General features: G+C 40.9%; 2 protein-coding genes across 2 annotated transcripts; both read left to right on the forward strand.

Annotated features, from left to right (window-relative positions):
• The first annotated feature begins 867 nt into the window (after nucleotides 1-867).
• LOC139443854 (ribosome-binding protein 1-like) lies at nucleotides 868-1,437 on the forward strand. Its single transcript, XM_071224752.1, has one exon. The coding sequence runs from the start codon at nucleotides 868-870 to the stop codon at nucleotides 1,435-1,437; it is 570 nt and encodes a 189-aa protein (XP_071080853.1).
• Nucleotides 1,438-5,324: 3,887 nt separating this feature from the next.
• On the forward strand, nucleotides 5,325-13,374 carry LOC139443432 (uncharacterized). The gene is made up of 5 exons (XM_071224423.1): nucleotides 5,325-5,594; nucleotides 7,995-8,045; nucleotides 8,519-9,113; nucleotides 9,942-10,204; nucleotides 10,611-13,374. The coding sequence occupies exons 1-5, from the start codon at nucleotides 5,325-5,327 to the stop codon at nucleotides 10,659-10,661; spliced, it is 1,230 nt and encodes a 409-aa protein (XP_071080524.1). The 3' UTR covers nucleotides 10,662-13,374.
• The last annotated feature ends 7,680 nt before the right edge of the window (nucleotides 13,375-21,054 follow it).

Consider the following 21,054-nt stretch of genomic DNA (forward strand, 5'->3'; position numbering starts at 1 on the left):
ATATATGAGCAACACATCATTGTCGTAAGAGGCGACTAACGGGATCGGGTGGTCAGGCTCGCTGACTTGCTTGATGCATGCCATCGTCATTCCAATTGCGTGGATCGATGCTCATGATGTCAATCACTCGATTTTTTGGTCCAGATTCGATTATTACAGATGGAATATTGCTGCGTGCGGCATTAAACAAACAAACAAACAAACATCCGTATGTGAACATGTACTCTTGCAGTAGGTTTGTTTACATTTCCTGTGTGCGTCAATGGTGGTTAGTCTTCTTCATTGTCAAGAACATCCATGGTAATATCATTTCCATCACAATTTGTCTCTTGCATGCAGATTCAGTAACCAAAACTGGTGACATCCCTATCTCAGGCAGTTTTTCACAGTACCGACAGAGTTTTCTCCCCTTACCGCTTGTCTTCTGATCAGATACATACTCACAACAACTTCCCTTTTCTCCAGTGCTTCCGTAATTTATCATATCCTTCTTCATACGACTCTGTAGATTGGTTGCGATAATACAAATATTGTTGATTGGTCTCACTGTTTAATTGCCCTTCACAGGAACGTGGTGGCAGCATCGTCCCGTCTCTTTTTTTTCATACCAGCCATGTCTTATAATAACTACGTCTGTTCATTAGTGTGAGGGTTTAAACCGTAATACATCACAGACGACAACGTGTTAGTGCCAGGTAGACAGGCATAAAACATGTCGATCACGAAAATCACGTGTCCGGTGAATCTGCAATATTTCATGCTGCACGGACATGTCTATTTACACCAATCACCTCAAAGGGCACGTCCTTGTTTGTTTGACAGTTGTATAACCGTAACCATATATTTAAACCCGTTCATGTATGTATAATGCAGGCATCAGGGGGTCAGGGAGAATCAGCAGAGGGTCAAGGGATCCCAGTAGATGGGGGTCGGGGAGAATCAACCGGTGGTCAAAGGATCCCAGATGATGGGCGTCGGGGAGAATCAGCCGAGGGTCAAGGGATCCCAGTAGAGGGGGGTCGGGGAGAATCAGCCAGTGGTCAAGGGATCCCAGTAGATGGGGGTCGGAGAGAATCAGCCGAGGGTCAAGGGATCCCAGTAGATGGGGGTCGGGGAGAATCAGCCGAGGGTCAAGGGATCCCAGTAGATGGGGGTCGGGGAGAATCAGCCGAGGGTCAAGGGATCCCAGTAGATGGGGGTCGGGGAGAATCAGCCAGTGGTCAAGGGATCCCAGATGATGGGGGTCGGGGAGAATCAGCCGAGGGTCAAGGGATCCCAGTAGATGGGGGTCGGGGAGAATCAGCCGGTGGTCAAGGGATCCCAGTAGATGGGGGTCGGAGAGAATCAGCCGAGGGTCAAGGGATCCCAGTAGATGGGGGTCGGAGAGAATCAGCCGAGGGTCAAGGGATCCCAGTAAATGGGGGTCGGGGAGAATAAGCCGAGGGTCTAGTGATTCTAGTAGATGGGGGTCGGGGAGAATCAGCCGAGGGTCTAGGGATCCCAGTAGATGGGGGTCGGGGAGAATAAGCCGAGGGTCTAGGGATCCAGAAGATGGGGGTCGGGGAGAATCAGCCGAGGGTCAAGGGATCCCAGTAGATGGGGGTCGGGGAGAATCAGCCGGTGGTCTAGGGATCCCAGTAGATGGGGGTCGGGGAGAATCAGCCGAGGGTCTAGTGATCCCAGTAGATGGGGGTCGGAGAGAATCAGCCGAGGGTCTAGGGATCCCAGTAGGTGGGGGTCCGGGAGAATAAGCCGAGGGTCTAGTGATCCAGTAGATGGGGGTCGGAGAGAATCAGCCGAGTGTCTAGGGATCCCAGTAGATGGGGGTCCGGGAGAATAAGCCGAGGGTCTAGTGATCCAGTAGATGGGGGTCGGGGAAAATCAGACAAAGGTTTCGAGATGCGAGCACCCGGATGCCGTCGAGAATCAGACTTAGGTCTCGAGATGCCATGTATATAATCCCTGGAATTTGTAGAGAAAATATGTATTTTCTGGTTCACGCAGAGAATATACGTCGTCCCTACATGTTCTGGTGATCCGTGAAGACCTGGGTTAGAATAGGTCTTCAAACCATACTTGTCCTAAGACGAGACTATGCTTGTCAAGAGAAGCGACTGACGGGATCGGGTGGTCAGGCTCGCTGACATGGTTGATGCATGTCATCGCATGTCATCACTGGATGGTTTGGTCCAGGCGCAATTATTTACAGACCGCTGTCATATAGCTGGAATATTGCTGAGGCCGGTGTTATTTAATCGAAAAACATATTGTCGCCGAAAATTCTTTAAAAAAATAATTATGCTTCAGACTGTGGAAATAAAAAAAAGTGCCTGCTACAAATATAACATTGTTGCAAGGTGTTTTTCTTCATATGTAATTCAGGCTCACAGTTATCTGGTTTATATATATAAAATATCTGGTTTTGTAGCTGTAGCTCAAGAAATATTTAATCTCAATACAAAACCCAAACCGTCCCAATTGCGTGGATCGATGCTCATGATACCAATCACTGGATTGTCTGGTCCAGACTCGATTATTTACAGACCGCCGTCATATAGCTGGAATATTGCTGAGTGCGTCGTTACGCAACAACCAACCAACCAACCAACCAACGGTTCAACATGCGGCCCCGACGTCCAGCGATACGCCAACTTCTGCTTCTTCGCCACCGTCAGGCACGCCTTGCCTGGTGTAGACAGCATCTGAAGTTCCGAAGACAAGACAGGGACAGTACAGTTACATTGTTAACTGGTGTGTCCAGATTTCACAGCTCTGGTTGTCGTGTAAGGGTCAACAAGCGTCCAGCATCGTCAGTGTGGGGATGGGAGTGTAATGGTATGGGGTCACTAGAGAACACAACTGATCATTGTTAATGGAAATTTTAATGGCGTATGCTACCGGCACGACATCATTCGAGATCATGTTCTACTTCAACAAATGCATAGATGTAACGTCACGTTGCAGGAGGATAATACCCGCCCACGCGTTGCACCTCTTGAAACATACTTTTTGAGGCAACTTAACATTGCTGTACTGCCATGGCCGGTGGTTTATCCAGACCTTTGCCCCATAGAACATGTTTGGGATGAGAAGGCCCGAAGCCTACGACAGGACCAGAACCAGCCGGTAACGCCAGCTGAGTTGTGCCAATCATTGGCTGACATTTGGAACAACTACCCCTCAATCACCTGGTGTCTTCAATGCACCGCCTGTGCCTCGCCTGTATCACCGCTAATCGTTGCCACACCCCGATATTCACATTGTTAACTGAGTTGTTACAGATCCTCTTCCAGGACGTGTCGCTTTGTGTCCTGTCGCCAGGTAAGCGGTTTGTCAGGGAAGTTGTTGTGCTAAAACATTGACGAATGACCACATGTTATGTTTACACCGCTTTGTATGGAGCACAGTTACCTTTTTCTGTTAGTATATATGAATGGATCATTGATAATCTGGGATGACACCAGATTTCGAGAAAGTGGTAAAACATGGCCTGTATTACCGGTAGCACCCCCTACTCACACAATTTGCATTTAAAAAAGAACGTGTCTGTTTCCTGACGCCGCACGGATGTACTCCTGCCCGTAAACAATCAACAGGTGATCAACTCATGCGTGTTTGTGGTTGATGACAAGGACTACTAAGTTCCGCGTACATCTGACATTCAAGCGTGCTGCTGAGGTTGCGTATCAATCCTAGAAATTGTTCTGTTACTTGAGGCTCCATGCATACCCAAGAGTGACACCGGCCAATGTCATCAGTGAACTAAATCAGTTGTGGACAGATCTTGTGATCGTCCATGACAAGTTCAGACATCCCCAGAGCGAGAGCTACATCGTTTATTTGTTGTTAAGCGCCTCCCTCTCTGCGATTATATATGACGGCGGCCTGTAAATACACATCTCCAGAATCCAGCGAGTCTTCTGCCACGTTTTGTGAGCCATCTCGACCCGTTAAGATCCGGGTTAGAATAGGTCTTCAGCAACCCATGCTTGTCCCTCGTGAAGATCCGGTTTAGAAAAGGTCTTCAGCAACCCATGCTTCTCATAAGAGGCGATTAACGGGATCGGGTGGTCAGGCTCGCTGACTTGATTGATGCATGTCATCGTATCCCAATGGCGTAGATCAATGTTCATGATGTCAATCACTGGTTTGTCTGGTCGACTTGATTAGTTACAGACAGCCGTCATAAACCAGGAATATTGCTGACTGTGCCACCTCCAGATTCCAGCGAGTTTTCTGTCATGTCTTGTTTTTCTCGATCCCATTTCTGTATTTCATATATTGATATTTACATCCATCCAAAGACATGTTATATTATGCAAAGACATAGGCCGTTTTACAGCCGTGTTATTACGCGTAATTTCTTCAGGCGTAAATTGAATGAAAACAACTTCTTGAAAGTCGTTTAAGGCGCCGCAATTAACTCTGCAGAGTTGCGTCCCTTGGGCATGACAGACACCAATGATCGTGGGATCGAATCCCGGTTCGGTCCGATTGTGTTTCTGGGTTTGTCAGCACCATATCCGTACTCGTGGATTTCACCAAAGTGGTAAAGCTCTAAGACCTGCACCACTTTGTGACTTCCTCCCACGTTAAGCTGCCACGTCGTGCTATAACTGGAATGTTGGTCAAGCGGCGTTACACCAAATTCACTCACTCAGCAAATACCTCTGACATTCAGACAATTCAGTTCATATACTCAAAACCGAAATCACCCTAATACACTGTGGTGTATTTGTTCATCAGATGCTCAGTTGATGACTAGGTTAAAGGTATGACTAGTGGTAGCACCACCCACGTGTCAGATGTCATGACATTACTTGCATTCATCCCTACCTTATGTATGTGCGTGCGTGCGTGTTTACTCAGATGTTGGTGTCGACATGGTAGTTCCAATTTGATTTCTCTTGTCTGGTTAATTATTTTATTTATGAAAGGGCAGTGGATCCTGGCCTGATGTGGTGAATGTATTTCATGTTATGTTATATGTAATATGTACGAGGCAGTTCTGCAAGAGAGGTTGATAAAACAGATCCATCATGGAGAAAACAAATGAAAAGCCAAATGTTTCTCATGGTTGAAGCATGTATCGTGTTCAAGTTTATTCTGCACGGTGTCTCAGCAGATAATGGTGAATCTGTTATCATTTTAAAACAATCGTCATCCTCTCATACCTTATCACGACATTTTGTTTCGAATATAACCATTTGTTATGGCCTCGTGACATTTTGCGGGTTTCATTATCATTACTTTCCGCAAATCGGCTAGTCCATATTTTATGAAAACCTTAATCAAAGGGAGACAACCCGTTATCCAAAAGCAAAATGGCGACCACGGATGTGACAGCTTATTTTGCCTGGCATAAATTTCCTGGAAATCGCACATTTCGACAGTCTGAGGACATAAAATCTTACCTGGGAAATAGATGGAACAGCCTGTCTGTCGATGAACAAGAAGAAATTATTGATGACTATTTTGTGGACACTGAAATAAGACGCCAGTATCAAGATGAGGCGTCTGCTTCCGACTTTCCACCATCTTTCCCCAAACTTATGATTCCTAATGGGGAGAAGATCATGGTCGATGAAAATGATGTAAGTAAAATTGAAATTGTACAATTTGCAAATTTGACGATGACGGGCAATAGTGGGGCGAAGGATGCACTTGATTTTACCTGGCTCAACTTCTGGATGTCGATTAAATATTTTGTATGTGCCCATTGAGGACTCTTTTTTTCCTGTTGGGATATTGCTGAATTAAAGAAGACATCGCGTACCAGTATGAACACAAATTGTAACTTTTTATTCTTTCATCCCTCGAATAATACCCTAGCATTGGGCTAGCAATGTCGTCTTAACTGTTTAAAACACGGCAAGCGAGGATAGTGCCACACCTTAAAACGAACCTTTTTCTTTGTCACCAGGTCACTGTGGTTTTGTTTACTAAATTTATCACAATTGTGAACTGTAATTGATTTAGCTAGTTTTTTTTAAATAGTAGCATTCTCAAATATCTCCAATATTTTATCTGTTTAAAACACTGATCAGGGTCTGCTTGTTAATGGTAAGAACAAAGCTCAACATGAAGGTTTGCATTAGGCCAAAGATGTATATGATCTGTGTGTCTCATGCTTCTCTGATCTTACATAACTTTTTGGTCATTGAGGGAAGTTTTTTAAGGGTTAACATAGGACACCCCTAATACTGTCCTTGGTCCTTGGATCCCTTTGCTGTCCAAGCACCCCCTTTTGATAATTATTGTTACGCATCCCTCTCCGATCAACAGGATTTGGCATGAGTTTGAATTAGCTTTCTGACCTTCTCAGACCGAAAACAGTTTATCTGATTTAAATCTGTGTTTGTGGAAAACAGTGATGAGCCCATAGTACTAAAGAATGATCCTATGTTTGTACAGATGTAAAAATATCAACTAGTAATCGCCAGCTAAATGGTCACTATTATGTCTGATAGTTTTGATGGTCCTGTAGCAAAGCATTGACTACTTAAAGGGACAGTATGTTAACGGTTCTGTGTGGTTTTAAATCATGCATGAAATTATTTCTGAGATGACGTCACATGCCAGATTCATTTCTCTAATGAAAACAATAGAGCTCCGCACACTGAAGCCAACAACGCAAGTGCTGTGCAGAGTTAACTGGCTTCAGTCATGTGTGTTTTAATAGATGCAAATTGGAGAGCTAGCTTGGGTGTTTTTCTTACAGCTGAGTTGCAAGATGCTAATTGCCAGCTTGATTGGGTTATAAGCCAGTGTTTATCACAGCCTAGATTACATCATAAATATGCCTTGGTCATATGAAGCCAATCACTCTCCTACCAAGGGTTCCTTGTGGCCAGCTGAGTAGCTCTGTCCAAAGACGTATATGTACGTCTTTGCTCTGTCACATCTTACACAGTCCATTCATGTGTTCTTCATTTGTTTCATTTTGGACAAGTCTACACATTTAGATCAATACTCCTCCACATCCTGTCATCGAAGTTCTTCGAAGAGCTACCGATACTGTCACTTTGATGTGTAAAACTATATTGTTATGCACCTCACTGTCACAGTTGTTGTAGTATATCTATATAATTATGCAAAACAATATGCATGGCACCAAAAGGCTTGCTTTAGGCCCATCTGTTCATATTTCAGAATATGTGCGTTTGTTTACAGGCAAGAGAAAAGTCTAGTCATGTGCCTAGCCTAGCCTAGCCTACACCCGTGGTATGGTCACTGGAACAGAAACGGAAAAAGGCGAGCAGAATTGAGCTAAGCTTCAGAACGGTCGATGTCCTGTCCCTTTAGCTCATTTGCATTGCCTGCTTGAAGCTGTTTCATCCTTCTCTACCCTTAAGGTGTTGATTGTAATCCCAAAACATCTGCCCAGTTATGTGCAGTACTCCAGCTGAGATATAGTCTCTGTACAGTGACACAACAGCCTCTGTGGTTTAGTGCTAGAGTGTCCGCCCAGAGAGCGGAAGGTCCGGGGTTCGATCCCCAAGGCTCTGTGTCATACCAAAAGATGTTAAAAGAAGGTACTTGTTGTTACCTTGCCTGGCGCTTGGCATTAAGGGGCTAAAACAAGGACTGTTGGCTTGCAGTCAGTATACTGTGTCTGAGTGGGGTATTCATGGTAAACAGCGACATGGTATATTAGTTGGCTAGCGCTATACTCGTACAATCAGCCACACATACACAAAGCTATGTAAGTGCAGTAATCTTGGACGCGACACTAGACCCCATTTCACCTGTCCTCACCTGAACAGTGACAAGCTTTATTAGTAAATGAACTGAGAAGGTCAATATCGCTAGTCATGTGTTGGGGGTAAAATAATAATTAATCAAACACAATTTTCCTTTGTGTATGTGAAGAGTTTGCACTTATAAAAACATACCAAAAGACATACTTGAAAGATGTTATCTTAGCAGCTGTATAATATGCTTGAATATTACTGTTTGTCATTATCATGGTTTATGTTCTTTTCTTTTTGCAGTTGCGTACATGGAGAGATGCTCACTCGGGACCATTTTCTTGGAAAAGCAAGGTGAAATGTTCATTCTTTATCATATCTAAGTATAATTAATAGTGTTTGAACATTATTTTCTTGATAAACTTTATTGTCTGGCTATGATATGATTAAACTTCTACGTTTTATACCTGAACTGTTGTAAATCAGAGGCTTGTAATTTTTTGTCATGGTAACTGCTTGACAGTACATTTACCATGGCAGTCATTTTGGTCAGCATCCCACTCATGCAGATACCATGGACATTGTCTTTTATCATGTTTATCCAAGCACTCGTCCGAAGCTCCATCAAATATGTTCTTGTCTTATAAGAACAGGTGATCATAGTCCACACATTAACACCGTGAACAAAATGTCCAGAAATGATACAAAGATAAATTCAGGCTAGTAGACACAAAAGGTTTCAGTATCAGTTGTATATGTATATCCAAATCATAATTTAAGCAAATGGAATCTTTTTTTGTGACAAATTTTTAAATTCATTTTTACAGAGCCAACAGGATCTGACATTGTCAGACTTTGAACCTGAGAATCTATACAAACCACCAACAAAAGGTAAAAAGCCGAAATCTGGCAGTACTGAAACTGAGACTGAAGAAGCTGTTCCCGAGAAACTTGCTCCAGCGCAGTTTGTTTATAGTGAGGACAGGTGGACTTGTGATCTGCTGTCTGAATACCAAACCTATCTGGACACACGGACAAGCAAACCCACGTCTAGAGCCAGCAGCCCCCTTGAAGAGGACAACCCAGCCTTCGAGGGCAGCGTGCAGGATGTACGGGGAACACCCAGGTACGGAACATCCGAGTGTTCGGGGAGTATCATCAGTGATCAGTGTCGCTCGGAACGCTCAGGTAGTGTGATTAGCGATTCCGTAGCAAATTCAGAGACCTCAGAAAAGGCGAAGAAGACAAAATCTCCAATTCCAAAGAAAGTCACATTTTCCAAGTCTGAAATTGACACAGAGACCACAGAGAAACTGATCATCAAAGAGACAGTGGACGAGACCAACAATGCATTCTGTAATCCAGTAATGGCAAACGAATGGTCAACTTTTGTTGGTCAAGAATCACAAGACATGCAAGACGGTATGTTGTTTCACGTTTTTTTTATCATATCAATTAATATTACCCATAAGCATGTGATAAGGATTGAATGTGTAATAACTTTCTGATACTTGCAAATGTGCATTTTAACATTTCTCAATGCTGATTGGTCAATTGAAGCCATATGATGGCACAGTGCTTCATTGTTAAGAAACGTGGTATGACATCGTCCATTGTTCATGATATCATGAATTGATCATGTTGATTACATTTTGTCATCTGAACAATAGGCTGCCTTTTTTCTTCATTTTTCTCTCTTAAAATATCAATGAGTAATATATAGAATAACCTGCTCAGAATTACGGCTTGTCCTTCCCTTGTGAATGCGTAGGTGAGTGAGTATGCTTTATGCTGCTTTTAGCAATATTCCAGCAATATCAAGGCAGGGGACTCCAGAAATGAGCTTCACACATTGTACCCTGTATCAAACCTGGGTCTTTGGTGTGAGTGAATGCTTTAACCACGAGGCAAACCAACTGCCCTCCCTCTTGAATGAATGCTGTAAGTCCCATGCAAAAGTCTTGGGATTAACACCATTCATTCACTCGGGACAGATAATCCCTACATGAAGCTTGTTGGTTATTCTCTATTGAAATCTATAAAGACAAATTGATTTTTACCAATGACATGTTTGTTCAACACTCATGCATAATATGATGGCTTGATAAGTATTGAAGTGTAATCAGTGAACAAGAAACTCATAATTTCATAAAATTTAACAACATCATGAAATGGTTAGCATAATTAAGGATGACAACAAAATGGATGGGTTTTTACATTAGAATAAATTACTTCTCATGTATTCTTTAGACTCCTCTCATGAAGAGCCAGCGACAGATTTAATAGACACTTCTCATGAAGACCCAGCGACAGAATTAATGGAGGCTCCTCACCAAGAGCCGGTGACAGAAGAACCCCCAGCCATGACGATGGACCGTGGTATGGAGAGTTCTGACCAATCTGCGGAGAGCACACCTGACCACACAGCCAGACTATTGCCCAATCAACCAGATCTTAGTGTAGCCGAAAAGGAAGAGGTCCTCTTTGTGGCAGTGGAGACCTCAGATGAGAGGGTATGTTAACGAAAAATTATGCCTAAATCATTGGCCTAAATTTATGATGCAGCAATTGTCTGCCCATCTCTATTTCATTATTTTTGAATATGTTTAAAATTGTGGTTTTAAAGATCAATAAAGGGAGTCCAATGCCAGTCTTGTTCAAGAGTAAAATTTTAAACAGATAAAACAGTTCTGACACATGCACAAACATTTCCGTCATATGGATTATAAGTTAATGAATCCAGTTACGATGTAATGGTTGTAAACAATATTCTTTGTTTACAGTTATGTTCTGTTGTTTTCTGTGACATGTGATATAAGGGAGGTAATTTGCTTAAGAGAAACTATGATGTGTGCATCATTTTGTTGAAACTGAACATTTTCATAGTAGTCATGGTAGTATTAACTATTGTCATTTCAGGATGCAGCTGACCTGAGGAAGAGTGGATTTGACTTCCTTGACAACTGGTAACAGCTCTTGATTGAGAAAAAACAACACTGAAAAGAGACTGAGCCATTACAAAAATTAACTTAAGATGTACAAATTTTACAATAATCTTTTACTGGTATATGAACAATGTTGATATATTGAAGTGAAACCTGTTATCTGTTATTTCTTTAGGAGTTTTGAAAATCTATCTGAATTTATTAATCCAAACCAATATTTGTTATTCTGAATATTCAATATTGGTTTGTACTTATCAGTGTAGTTGTGGTAAAGAGTGCTGTGGAAGTTACTTAAGAAGTACAAACTTTATGTTATGATAAACAAGACTCAACTCTAAGGAAGTACTTGATGACCGAGGAGTTACATGGCATGAGACTGAGGCATCTATTTCTTGGGGTTACGGCACTTATACTCCAGCTTACTTATGCAATGACATTTAACCCTCCACCCTTGGAACCATTGATGTTGTGCCTTGCTTACTCACATGTATACTCAAGATGGATAAAGTGAGATTTCCACGACTTGTAGCCATGGCATTTTTGTCACCCTACACATGTTGTTTGACTACACGTGCAATATGTCTGTGTTTAGCTAACTGATCAAAATGTTTACATTTATACACATGGGTATATATTGTTTGTTTGTTGTGATGCTGGCTTGACATCCTGATTGAGTCTCAGCATCAGAGATATGGGGTCTGAATGTAGGAATTTGAAGGCAATTCACTCTGTCAGCGTCGACATTTGTAGATTTCAGCTGTAATCCTGAAGTATAAATTATTTCACAGTGTGCAGGTGCATGTTATGGTCTTGTTGATATTGTTTTTCATTTAGGATTCATTTATCTGTAATATGAGACACAACTCATATGGAGTGGGTAAAGAGCAAGATCTTAATGTTCTTGATCATTTTGATACAGAAGTGTTAGAGAAATACTGGACTCTGTGGTGTTAACCTGTGGTGTGCAAGATGTAACATCTGTGTGATCTGTAAACATGATGAGACATCTCTAGGGATGTTGGTAGTGACAGGCTGTCCATTTGATTTTCTGGAGGGGGTGAGGGTTATCCTGGAGGAGTGGTGTCATTTAAAAAAAAAAAATCTGATCTCAGAAATACTTAAAATAAATAATTCCTTCATCAGGTTTTACCTCCCCAAAATAAATAGGTAACTGAACATTATATTCTGTCTGAAACAAAATTCCCAGGCCTGCCCCCACATCCCCAGAATATTTAATAGTTAGCCTATTACTCCTTGTGGGCAATGGCGGATCTTTCAGCTGAAATAAAATATGTTCTTGGTTCTCGGGCAAAGTACTTGTCATTAAAACACTTTTTCTTCTGTCTGAGAACCAGATATGGGATTATTTTATCCATATATGACTTTCAAGTTGACTGATTAATCCGTTTCTATGTAGTTCGTCTTTGTGACCATTGAATATATTTGGCCCAACGGACTTACCCTATCACTAGAACACTATACTTTTAAATAATCTCTTTAGAACCTTTTCTGTCGACATTATACCTCTCTGCATGAAGATTTGTGGACCTCTCCATATGAGGTCGTATTGGGCAAACTTTCAATTTAGCCATCAAGCATTGAGGCTTCTAAATTCTCTTTGCAAGCAAAGCATACAGACATGCATATATGATTTCTGTATCAAAAACAAATATTAATGACGACAGTTGGCTTAAGTGCTTGATAAGAGTACTAGCATCTGTACCAAAATGTTGCATTAAACGAAAAAGAAGTTGTAATCCATCAACTCTGCTGTCATTGATACTACAGCTTCTAGATTGCCCCTAGAAGACAGAAAACAAATATAATCGTGAAGTTCCAAATATAAATGTGCTATTATTTTGTTGTTGATATATACCATATTCGTCGTAATAAGCGCCCCGCTCTAATAAGCGCACACAGCGTTATTTGCTAATATATTGGCAAGTGAACAATCCCAGTTAGCATCCTTTCCGATTGATCAATGAACACAAGACTTATTTATTCGTGTGTAATACGCACTCGTTTGTTATATGCACCCTTAATTATGGGCAATTAAATTCTCGAAAATATATCTATCGTGTATAATACACACAGATTCTTCTTTTATGTCTTTTCAGGCTGACCACAAAATTTACAATCTTTCAACCTCGCTAATAATCTCACAAAAATTATATTCTAATAAGAGCCCCCTATTTGTAATTATGAGAGCGCCCTGGGCGCTTATTACGCCTAATACGGTATGTTAAATCCTGTCATTCTGAGCACCTTGAGATCTACACCCTGAATAGTTTATTGTGGAAGGTATATTTGTCTCTTGTGGCATTTTTCTTTCACTGAGATCCAAATTTTCGAATTGAAGAGGTAAAAAAATGAAGCAGAATCTTTTTAGAAAACGGACTTCTGATTGACTCAAGAACCCCCACAGCCTTGATGACAGAATGGGCTTTGTTCAACCAGGGTCCATCTAACACAACCTACAATGATGTCCTCAGATCTTTACACTGAGGCTTCAAATCAGAGTAAGAGGTCTGGTTGATGAGATTGTACTAACACAGTGTGTAACATTGTGTCACAGAAGTAGTTACTCTCTGTAGATGGACTGTAGATTTAGTTGAATAATAATGGCATATGATCAGTATTGTTTTGTATTGGCTATGAAAAATATCTTGTATGTTGTTCCTTTAGAAATATACAAATATGTACTATTACAATTTACTATGATTGAAAAGATTGGAATATGGGTCACAATTATTGATACTATTTATGAGTTTACAATAAATATGTGTATATCAATCTGTGAAAATTTGTGTTTTGTCATGAATACAGTCTGTGATAAGGCGTCCAAGGAATCTGTTCAAAAGGCCAATATAAAATATAAAAAACTGAATTGCTCAAGTTTTGTGTCTTGAGGCTTAATTGTGAAAATGTTGACACCCACAAAGATCGTTTGTCAAGTGAATTCTACATCTTCATTTATAAAGTAGCATAGCTTCTGTGTATGTCTAGTGACTGCTTTTTCACTCGTTTTATATTCCTACAACCGTCCCACATCAAACTTCTCAACTTCTCTCTAATGATTGTACATGCTGTCATGTAATAAGAGGTTGATATCTTACCTATTATCATTAAGCTGATACTATTCATGCAATAGATTTCTGAAATGAAACCTGCGATTCAGTGACTGGCATAAGCAAAGTTTACTCACTCACTCAGTCCTAGCAGCTCTGTTGATCACTCCCAATCCTAGCAGCTCCGTTGATCACTTACTCAATCCTTGCAGCTCTGTTGATCACTCACTCAGGCATAGCAGCTTTGTTGATCACTCACTCAGTCCTAGCAGCTTTGTTGATCACTAACTCAATCCTTGCAGCTCTGTTGATCACTCACTCAGTCATAGCAGCTTTGTTGATCACTCACTCAGTCCTAGCAGCTCTGTTGATCACTCTCAATCCTAGCAGCTTTGTTGATCACTCACTCAGTCCTAGCAGCTTTGTTGATCACTCTCAATCCTAGCAGCTTTGTTGATCACTCTCAATCCTAGCAGCTTTGTTGATCACTCACTCAGTCCTAGCAGCTTTGTTGATCACTCTCAATCCTAGCAGCTCTGTTGATCACTAACTCAGTCCTAGCAGCTTTGTTGATCACTCACTCAGTCCTAGCAGCTTTGTTGATCACTCTCAATCCTAGCAGCTCTGTTGATCACTCTCAATCCTAGCAGCTTTGTTGATCACTCACTCAGTCCTAGCAGCTTTGTTGATCACTCTCAATCCTAGCAGCTCTGTTGATCACTCTCAATTCTAGCAGCTCTGTTGATCACTCACTCAGTCCTAGCAGCTTTGTTGATCACTCACTCACTCACTCAGTCCTAGCAGCTTTGTTGATCACTCACTCACTCAGTCCTAACAGCTCTGTTGGAATTCAATTCAGGTGAAACAAAAACAAACATGCATAATTAATGGAAGTTGTGTCATGACAACCCTGCTTCAGAAGAGCTTGCATACCCTTCATACATTTAACAGTGGACGAGAGACAGAACGTACCAAGGAAACATCTCATGCCTTACTTTTCATATTATACTCAAGGCCCATTGACGTGTATGGTCGGAGACCCGTTAAGATCCCGGGTAGAATAGGTCACTGGATTGTCTGGTCCAGATTCGATTATTTACAGACCGCCATCATATAGCTGGAATATTGCTGAGTGTGTCGTTAAACACCAAATATACAAACAAACATTACCGAGATATATACTACTCAAAAGAAGTTAAAGAACACCCAACTTTTTAATGACTATAGTTAATCTGTCATGACTAAATAATAGTCATGAAGAAATGACAGATAAAACTATAGTTACTCTTTTGAGTAGTATAATTGTACTACACATACACAACATAAGCAACAAAGACAAAAATGTGCACAACATAAGCACTTTATTAAGTGAAAAAAGTCAAGCATTTTTTCTTGGATACATTTTTTGTAATTCAAAAATGTCAATTAAAAAGTCCACTATATCACATTCAAAATAGGATATAATTAGGCTAAAATAGCATATTCTCAGTATGGTGGAATACAAACAATGGTATATGAATGAACACTGGTTTATGGCACTGTAGAATGCCTCAGCTCCATGATGTCTTGAGCCACGCATTGGGTTTCCTGGTACTACCGTATTCATTGTAATAAGCGCCCAGGGCGCTCTCAAAATTAGAACTAGGGGCTCTTATTAGAATATTATTTTGGTGGAAAAAAAACAGAGTTAAAGGATACATTTTGTGGTTTGTGCTGACAGCCTGAAATGTTTAAAAACGACATATATTTTTCCAGAATTTAATTGCTCATAATTAAGGGTGCATATAACACATGAGTGCGTATTATACACGAATAAATAAGTCTTGTGTACATTGATCAATCGGAAGGGGTGCTAATTGGGATTGTTCACTAGCCAATATATTAGCAAATATCGCTGTGGGCGCTTATTGCGTCGAATACTGTATATGTGATACAGCGTGTGTTGATGTCATAATCTGGTGTGGCTTCATGTAAAAAATAGTGTGTTGAAAACAAACATTTCACATCGGCTATTTGTCAATGCTTAGGGTACACAAGGAAGACTATATATGTCATTGTTTTATCTGAAAAACTGCCAAGTTAACAAACAATACAAATAAGCAAATAATTATTTAATTTGTAGAAGTTAATCTGTTAAATGCTATATTCAGGACCACTCATTTTGACTTAATGAAAGGGGCACAAAACTTTGGGTGTCATTTCACTGTAAAACTACTGCTATATATTTATTGCGACACAAATTGTCGTTTGTTTGTATTTCTTTTTGAAAAATGCACAAAAATGGTTCACAAATATATCCTACTCATAGTGTCAAGGTAGGGACTGAATGTAACTGATTACTGAAAGATGTTGGCATACAAATAGTATTAAATTTGCCAAGGAACTTCAAGTGTAGCTTCATTTTAGTAAATTAATCATCAGCTCACAATTCAATATGCTGATCCCTTCTTGTTTTGTAGCAGTATGAAACACTAGTATCTCAGAATCCCTATCACATGTCGAGTAGTATAATTGAAGGAGGGTCAAACATCGGTTTTCATTGCTGAAACACCACCTGCCTCATCAACAGATTTCTGCATGTACATGATGTCATACCCATACTTGAAGCTATTGCCCATGCATGTGTGTGAGTAGGTGGATCAAGAATCTGCACAGTTTCACCTTAACATGTCAGATGCATGCAATATCAACCAGCAAGTTCTTTATGCTTCCCAAGCATTATGTCATTGTGCCATTCCTTGACAATCAAAATGGCCACTTGTGCCTAATGGGAATCACCAAATTAGGTGTTTCAGTGTCTAGAAAAGTGTCATCTTCCTCAGGCAAGGGACCGCCTCCGTGGTCTAGTGGTAGAGCGTCTGCCCGGAGCGCGGAAGGTCCGTGGTTCGATCCCCGGCCGCATCATACCAAAAGACGTTAAAATATGGTACTTGTTGTTACCCTGTCTGGCGCTCGGCAGAAACAAGGACTGGTCGGCTTGGAGTCAGTATACTGTGTCTGAGTGGGGTATTCATGTTAAACTGCGACATGTTATCTCAGTGGGCTAGCACTATAAATCGGCATCAGTCCAGACTAGTACAAGCAGCCACACACACACACACGTGCATGCACGTCGCTATATAAGTGCAATAATCTTGGACGCGACGTTAAACCCAATTTCACCTCATGCAAGTCAGTTTCCTCCCTTGCCGACAAGGCTGGAATTCCGGAGTCATATGCATAGTCCAATCAAAAGTGCGTAACGAACTAGACATCCAGTTTGTAAACAACATGGATTTCAACATGCAGATTTCGGTTGATTGCAGGATTTGCAAAGGACTATAGGGACATAGAAGGGACGTAACTTGTAATAGCCACTGGTGGTGCTACGATTGAGCCAGGAAAATCCAGCCTGGTTTGACAGGGGAGAAAATTACTTTCATAGTCAGTGAACTCCCTTGCCACGGGAAGATGGAAAAGTGTCAGGATGGCAATGTTGTCTGTGACTTGTGTGACTTCAGTCTGAAATACGGGACAACACTCTCTGTTTTCTAGGAGTGTTTAAGGGTAGGATGTGTCATTTTCTAATGAAGTTGTAGTATCGCGGGAGTGCAGTATTTAGTGAGTATGTGTGGTGACAAACAGGTTGGTTGTTCAACTTGACCACATCAACATCAATCATTGTTTGCTGTTTGTGAAACAAGACGTTACACTAAATTAACATTTATTGTGTGCAAATTTAAAAAAAAAGTTTTACAAAGACAAAGCTGCTTCCGTTTAACATGTGTTTGATATCACTGAATTCCAGATTTGTTGAGATAGCCACAGTATCACGGATTATGACAGTCTGTAGAGACAGTAGGATCATATACATCATAAATTATCTGATGCGAAAACTGTGAAACAGACTTTCGCCTCTCTATAGCAACCATGATGAAAGGACAGTGCTCCTACTGATATAAGACCGTCTCCGTGGTTTAGTTGATACAGTGTCCTGAGAGTAGAAAGTCGGGGTTCGATCCCAGCCACGTCATACCAATAGATGTTAAGAGATGGTACTTGTTGTTATCCTGTCTGGTGCTTGGCATTATGGGAACGAAACAAGGACTGGTAGGTTAGGAGTCAGTATTGTATATAACTGAGTAGGGTATCCCTGTTCAACTAGCTGGCATAAGTCTGTACTGGTACGAGCAGATGGACAGACACACACACACACAGCTACTGAGCATCATAAACGTGAACAAATCTTGAATGCGACTTTACACCACATTTCACCTCAACTCTTCTAAAGCTCTTCCGTGTGAGCTCCTTCCGTGTGAACTCTTTCATGTGAGCTCCTCTGTGTGAGCTCTTCCGTGTGAGCTCTTCTGTGTGAGCTCTTTCATGTGAGCTCCTCTGTGAGCTCTTCCGTGTGAGCTCCTCTGTGTGAGCTATTCCGTGTGAGCTCCTTCTGTGTGAACTCTTTCATGTGAGCTCCTCTGTGTGAGCTCTTCCGTGTGAGCTCTTCCATGTGAGCTCTTTCATGTGAGCTCCTCTGTGAGCTCTTCCGTGTGAGCTCTTCCGTGTGAGCTCTTTCATGTGAGCTCCTCTGTGAGCTCTTCCGTGTGAGCTCTTCCGTGTGAGCTCTTTCATGTGAGCTCTTTCATGTGAGCTCTTCTGTGTGAGCTTCTCGATGTGTAAGAAGCAAAAACCACATAATTATATCTGATCATCCTGATTGTCAGGAAGGTCGGACCAGGTGGTCTGGTCCTGTAGCTGGCTGTCATCATCATTGCTTATGTTGAGATGATACAGTTGGAATACTGGTGACTGGGGCATGTAACAACATTCACTCTCTCATTCACTCTTATTCTTTGAGTGAGTAAGTTTACGCAGCTTTTAGCAATATTCACAGAAGGGGACACCAGAAATGGGCTTCACACATTGTACCTATGTAGAGAATCAAACCCGGGCCTTTGGTGTGATGAATGGACGCTTTAACCACTAGGCTAACCCTCTTATTCTCTCAACAGGTAGCAAAATACCCATGCTTGAGGGTTTCACCAAAGTGGAAACATCTTTGACCCACATTACTTTTCCTTCCACACACGGTTTATACCTGACGTACTGCTCAGGATTACACTCAACTCACTGATTCTCTCTTTAAACAGATTTTGTATGAATATCAGGTAACTCCAACACACCAGCATGACAAATATACTTGATACCTAATGACACTGAAGTCATGTTTTATAAACAATCACATTGAGCACACTGCAACCACGATACCTGCATCCTGCAACAAATGACAGAGTTATCTCCCCATAAATATGAATTATTACAATAGAAACTTTATGCCACTGCAAAACATATATCACACATCAACATATATATTATCAATAATGTTTTTTTCAAAAATAGACATAAAAAACATTCAAGATTTCATAACAAAATAAATTGTACTCACATATAAATATTTATCTATTATTTTGAAAATAATTTGAAACAAAGTAAAAGAACAAGACAAAAAGCTAGACCAGCTGGTCAGACCGCACTGTCCAGGAATAGGCAAAAATGAAAATATGTCATATGTAAAATTAAAAAAACAAAATTAAATAACATTAAAAAATTAAATACAATTTTTAACATGATTAACCTGCAAAGGTAAAAATTGAAATATTTGAATATTTTTACTTTCTTCTATCAGTCAGATAGATATTTTGTTGAAACACTTTATCAAGTAGTTAGTGCCACAGGCCACAATGTCTAAGGCGCCATGAATGAATTAAATGTTTCAGGGGCATGTGGTTTTCAAAAGATAGGACCATTCAAAATTGTTTATAACAATTTCTCGTGTCCTTGTAATTGTAGTGACTAAAATATGAAAATAGGGGGCACTTGAATTAATGTAGATTGTATTATTTTTGACATTTTGAACTAATGCACCTCCATCAATGCCTGAGAAACTCCTCAACAATTTTAACAGCCTTAGAAACATGTCCTACAATACACAAACACGCCAACATGCGTGCACGCACACACACACGCCAGCACCACCAAGGGAGGTAAGTCCCACCACCTTGTCTGTCCATAGTAATGACGACAGTTATAATGTCACAGATACAACTCAATATGATCAAAACGTCATTTGGATTTAACGTAAATATCATGAGGTATCTTAACAAAGATGGAAATACAAAAATAAATATGAAAAACAGTGATTGAAGGACATAACAGAACAATGTCTAAATATGTCATTTAAGCGTCAACTAAAATTGAGCTGAGTAAAGTGTACATGCCTTGCAGTACATCTATCACATGTTGAACACTCATATACAACTCCTAATAATGTGATGGGAGTTAGCAGATATGTGATATACAAGCAGAACCATCATATCATCTGCGGGACATTTAATGAGCTCAGGCTCTGTCTGACAATCAGCATGAACAAATGTAGAACTTCTAAACATAATCACTTTACCGCTTCCTTTCAAAATCAACCATAAATAGGAAGTAAGATAATACATTGTGGATTTCTTACTAGGAACGAATCAATAACATTTGAAATGATACCGTATTACTTCCAATAAGGTGTATCATAAAAACATCAGGGTTTCCTCCATTTAGCTGGTCCATTTGGTTCCATTGATTGGGTCAACACTGTTACATCTACAGTGTTACATCTACACTGTTACATCTACATGTCCTTATTGAACACTGTTACATCTACATGTCCTTATTGAACACTGTTACATCTACATGTCCTTATTGAACACTGTTACATCTACATGTCCTTATTGAAGACTGTACGTACTCCTACACCCCTGAATACCAACCACCCTCCTTTCCCCATTTTTATGGATTACTGGGTGTCTTGCTGACCCCTAAAAAAGCTGTGCTTATTTCTGCTATGTTTGCCAAATTCTATTTCATTAATTTATAAATATATTACTTTTCAAGAGCCTTCCTAAATGTCTTGTTTTATGCCACCAATCATAAGGCACTGTTTGGATGTGGTGACTTAAATCCCTCCTATATATAAGACCAGTCATGGACAATCCAACCCCAGTCCTGATGTGGTGACCCTAACCCTAACCCAGTGACAATCCCCCACCCACCCAAACTGTGGTGTGGTGATCCTGACCCTGACACTGAAAACCCAAGTCCTGATGTGGTGACCCTAACCCTAACCCAGTGACAACCCCCCCCCCCCCCCCCCCCACCCAAACTGTGGTGTGGTGATCCTGACCCTGACACTGAAAACCCAAGTCCTGATGTGGTGACGCTAATCCTGACACTGACAATCCCCCACCCCCCCCAAACTGTGGCGTGGTGACCCTGACCCTGACAACCCAAGTCCTGATGTGGTGACCCTAACCCTGACACTGACAC

The sequence above is a fragment of the Haliotis cracherodii genome, unplaced genomic scaffold, assembly GCF_022045235.1.
Source record: "Haliotis cracherodii isolate W230 unplaced genomic scaffold, xgHalCrac1.p SCAF_5, whole genome shotgun sequence".
Taxonomy (NCBI): domain Eukaryota; kingdom Metazoa; phylum Mollusca; class Gastropoda; order Lepetellida; family Haliotidae; genus Haliotis; species Haliotis cracherodii.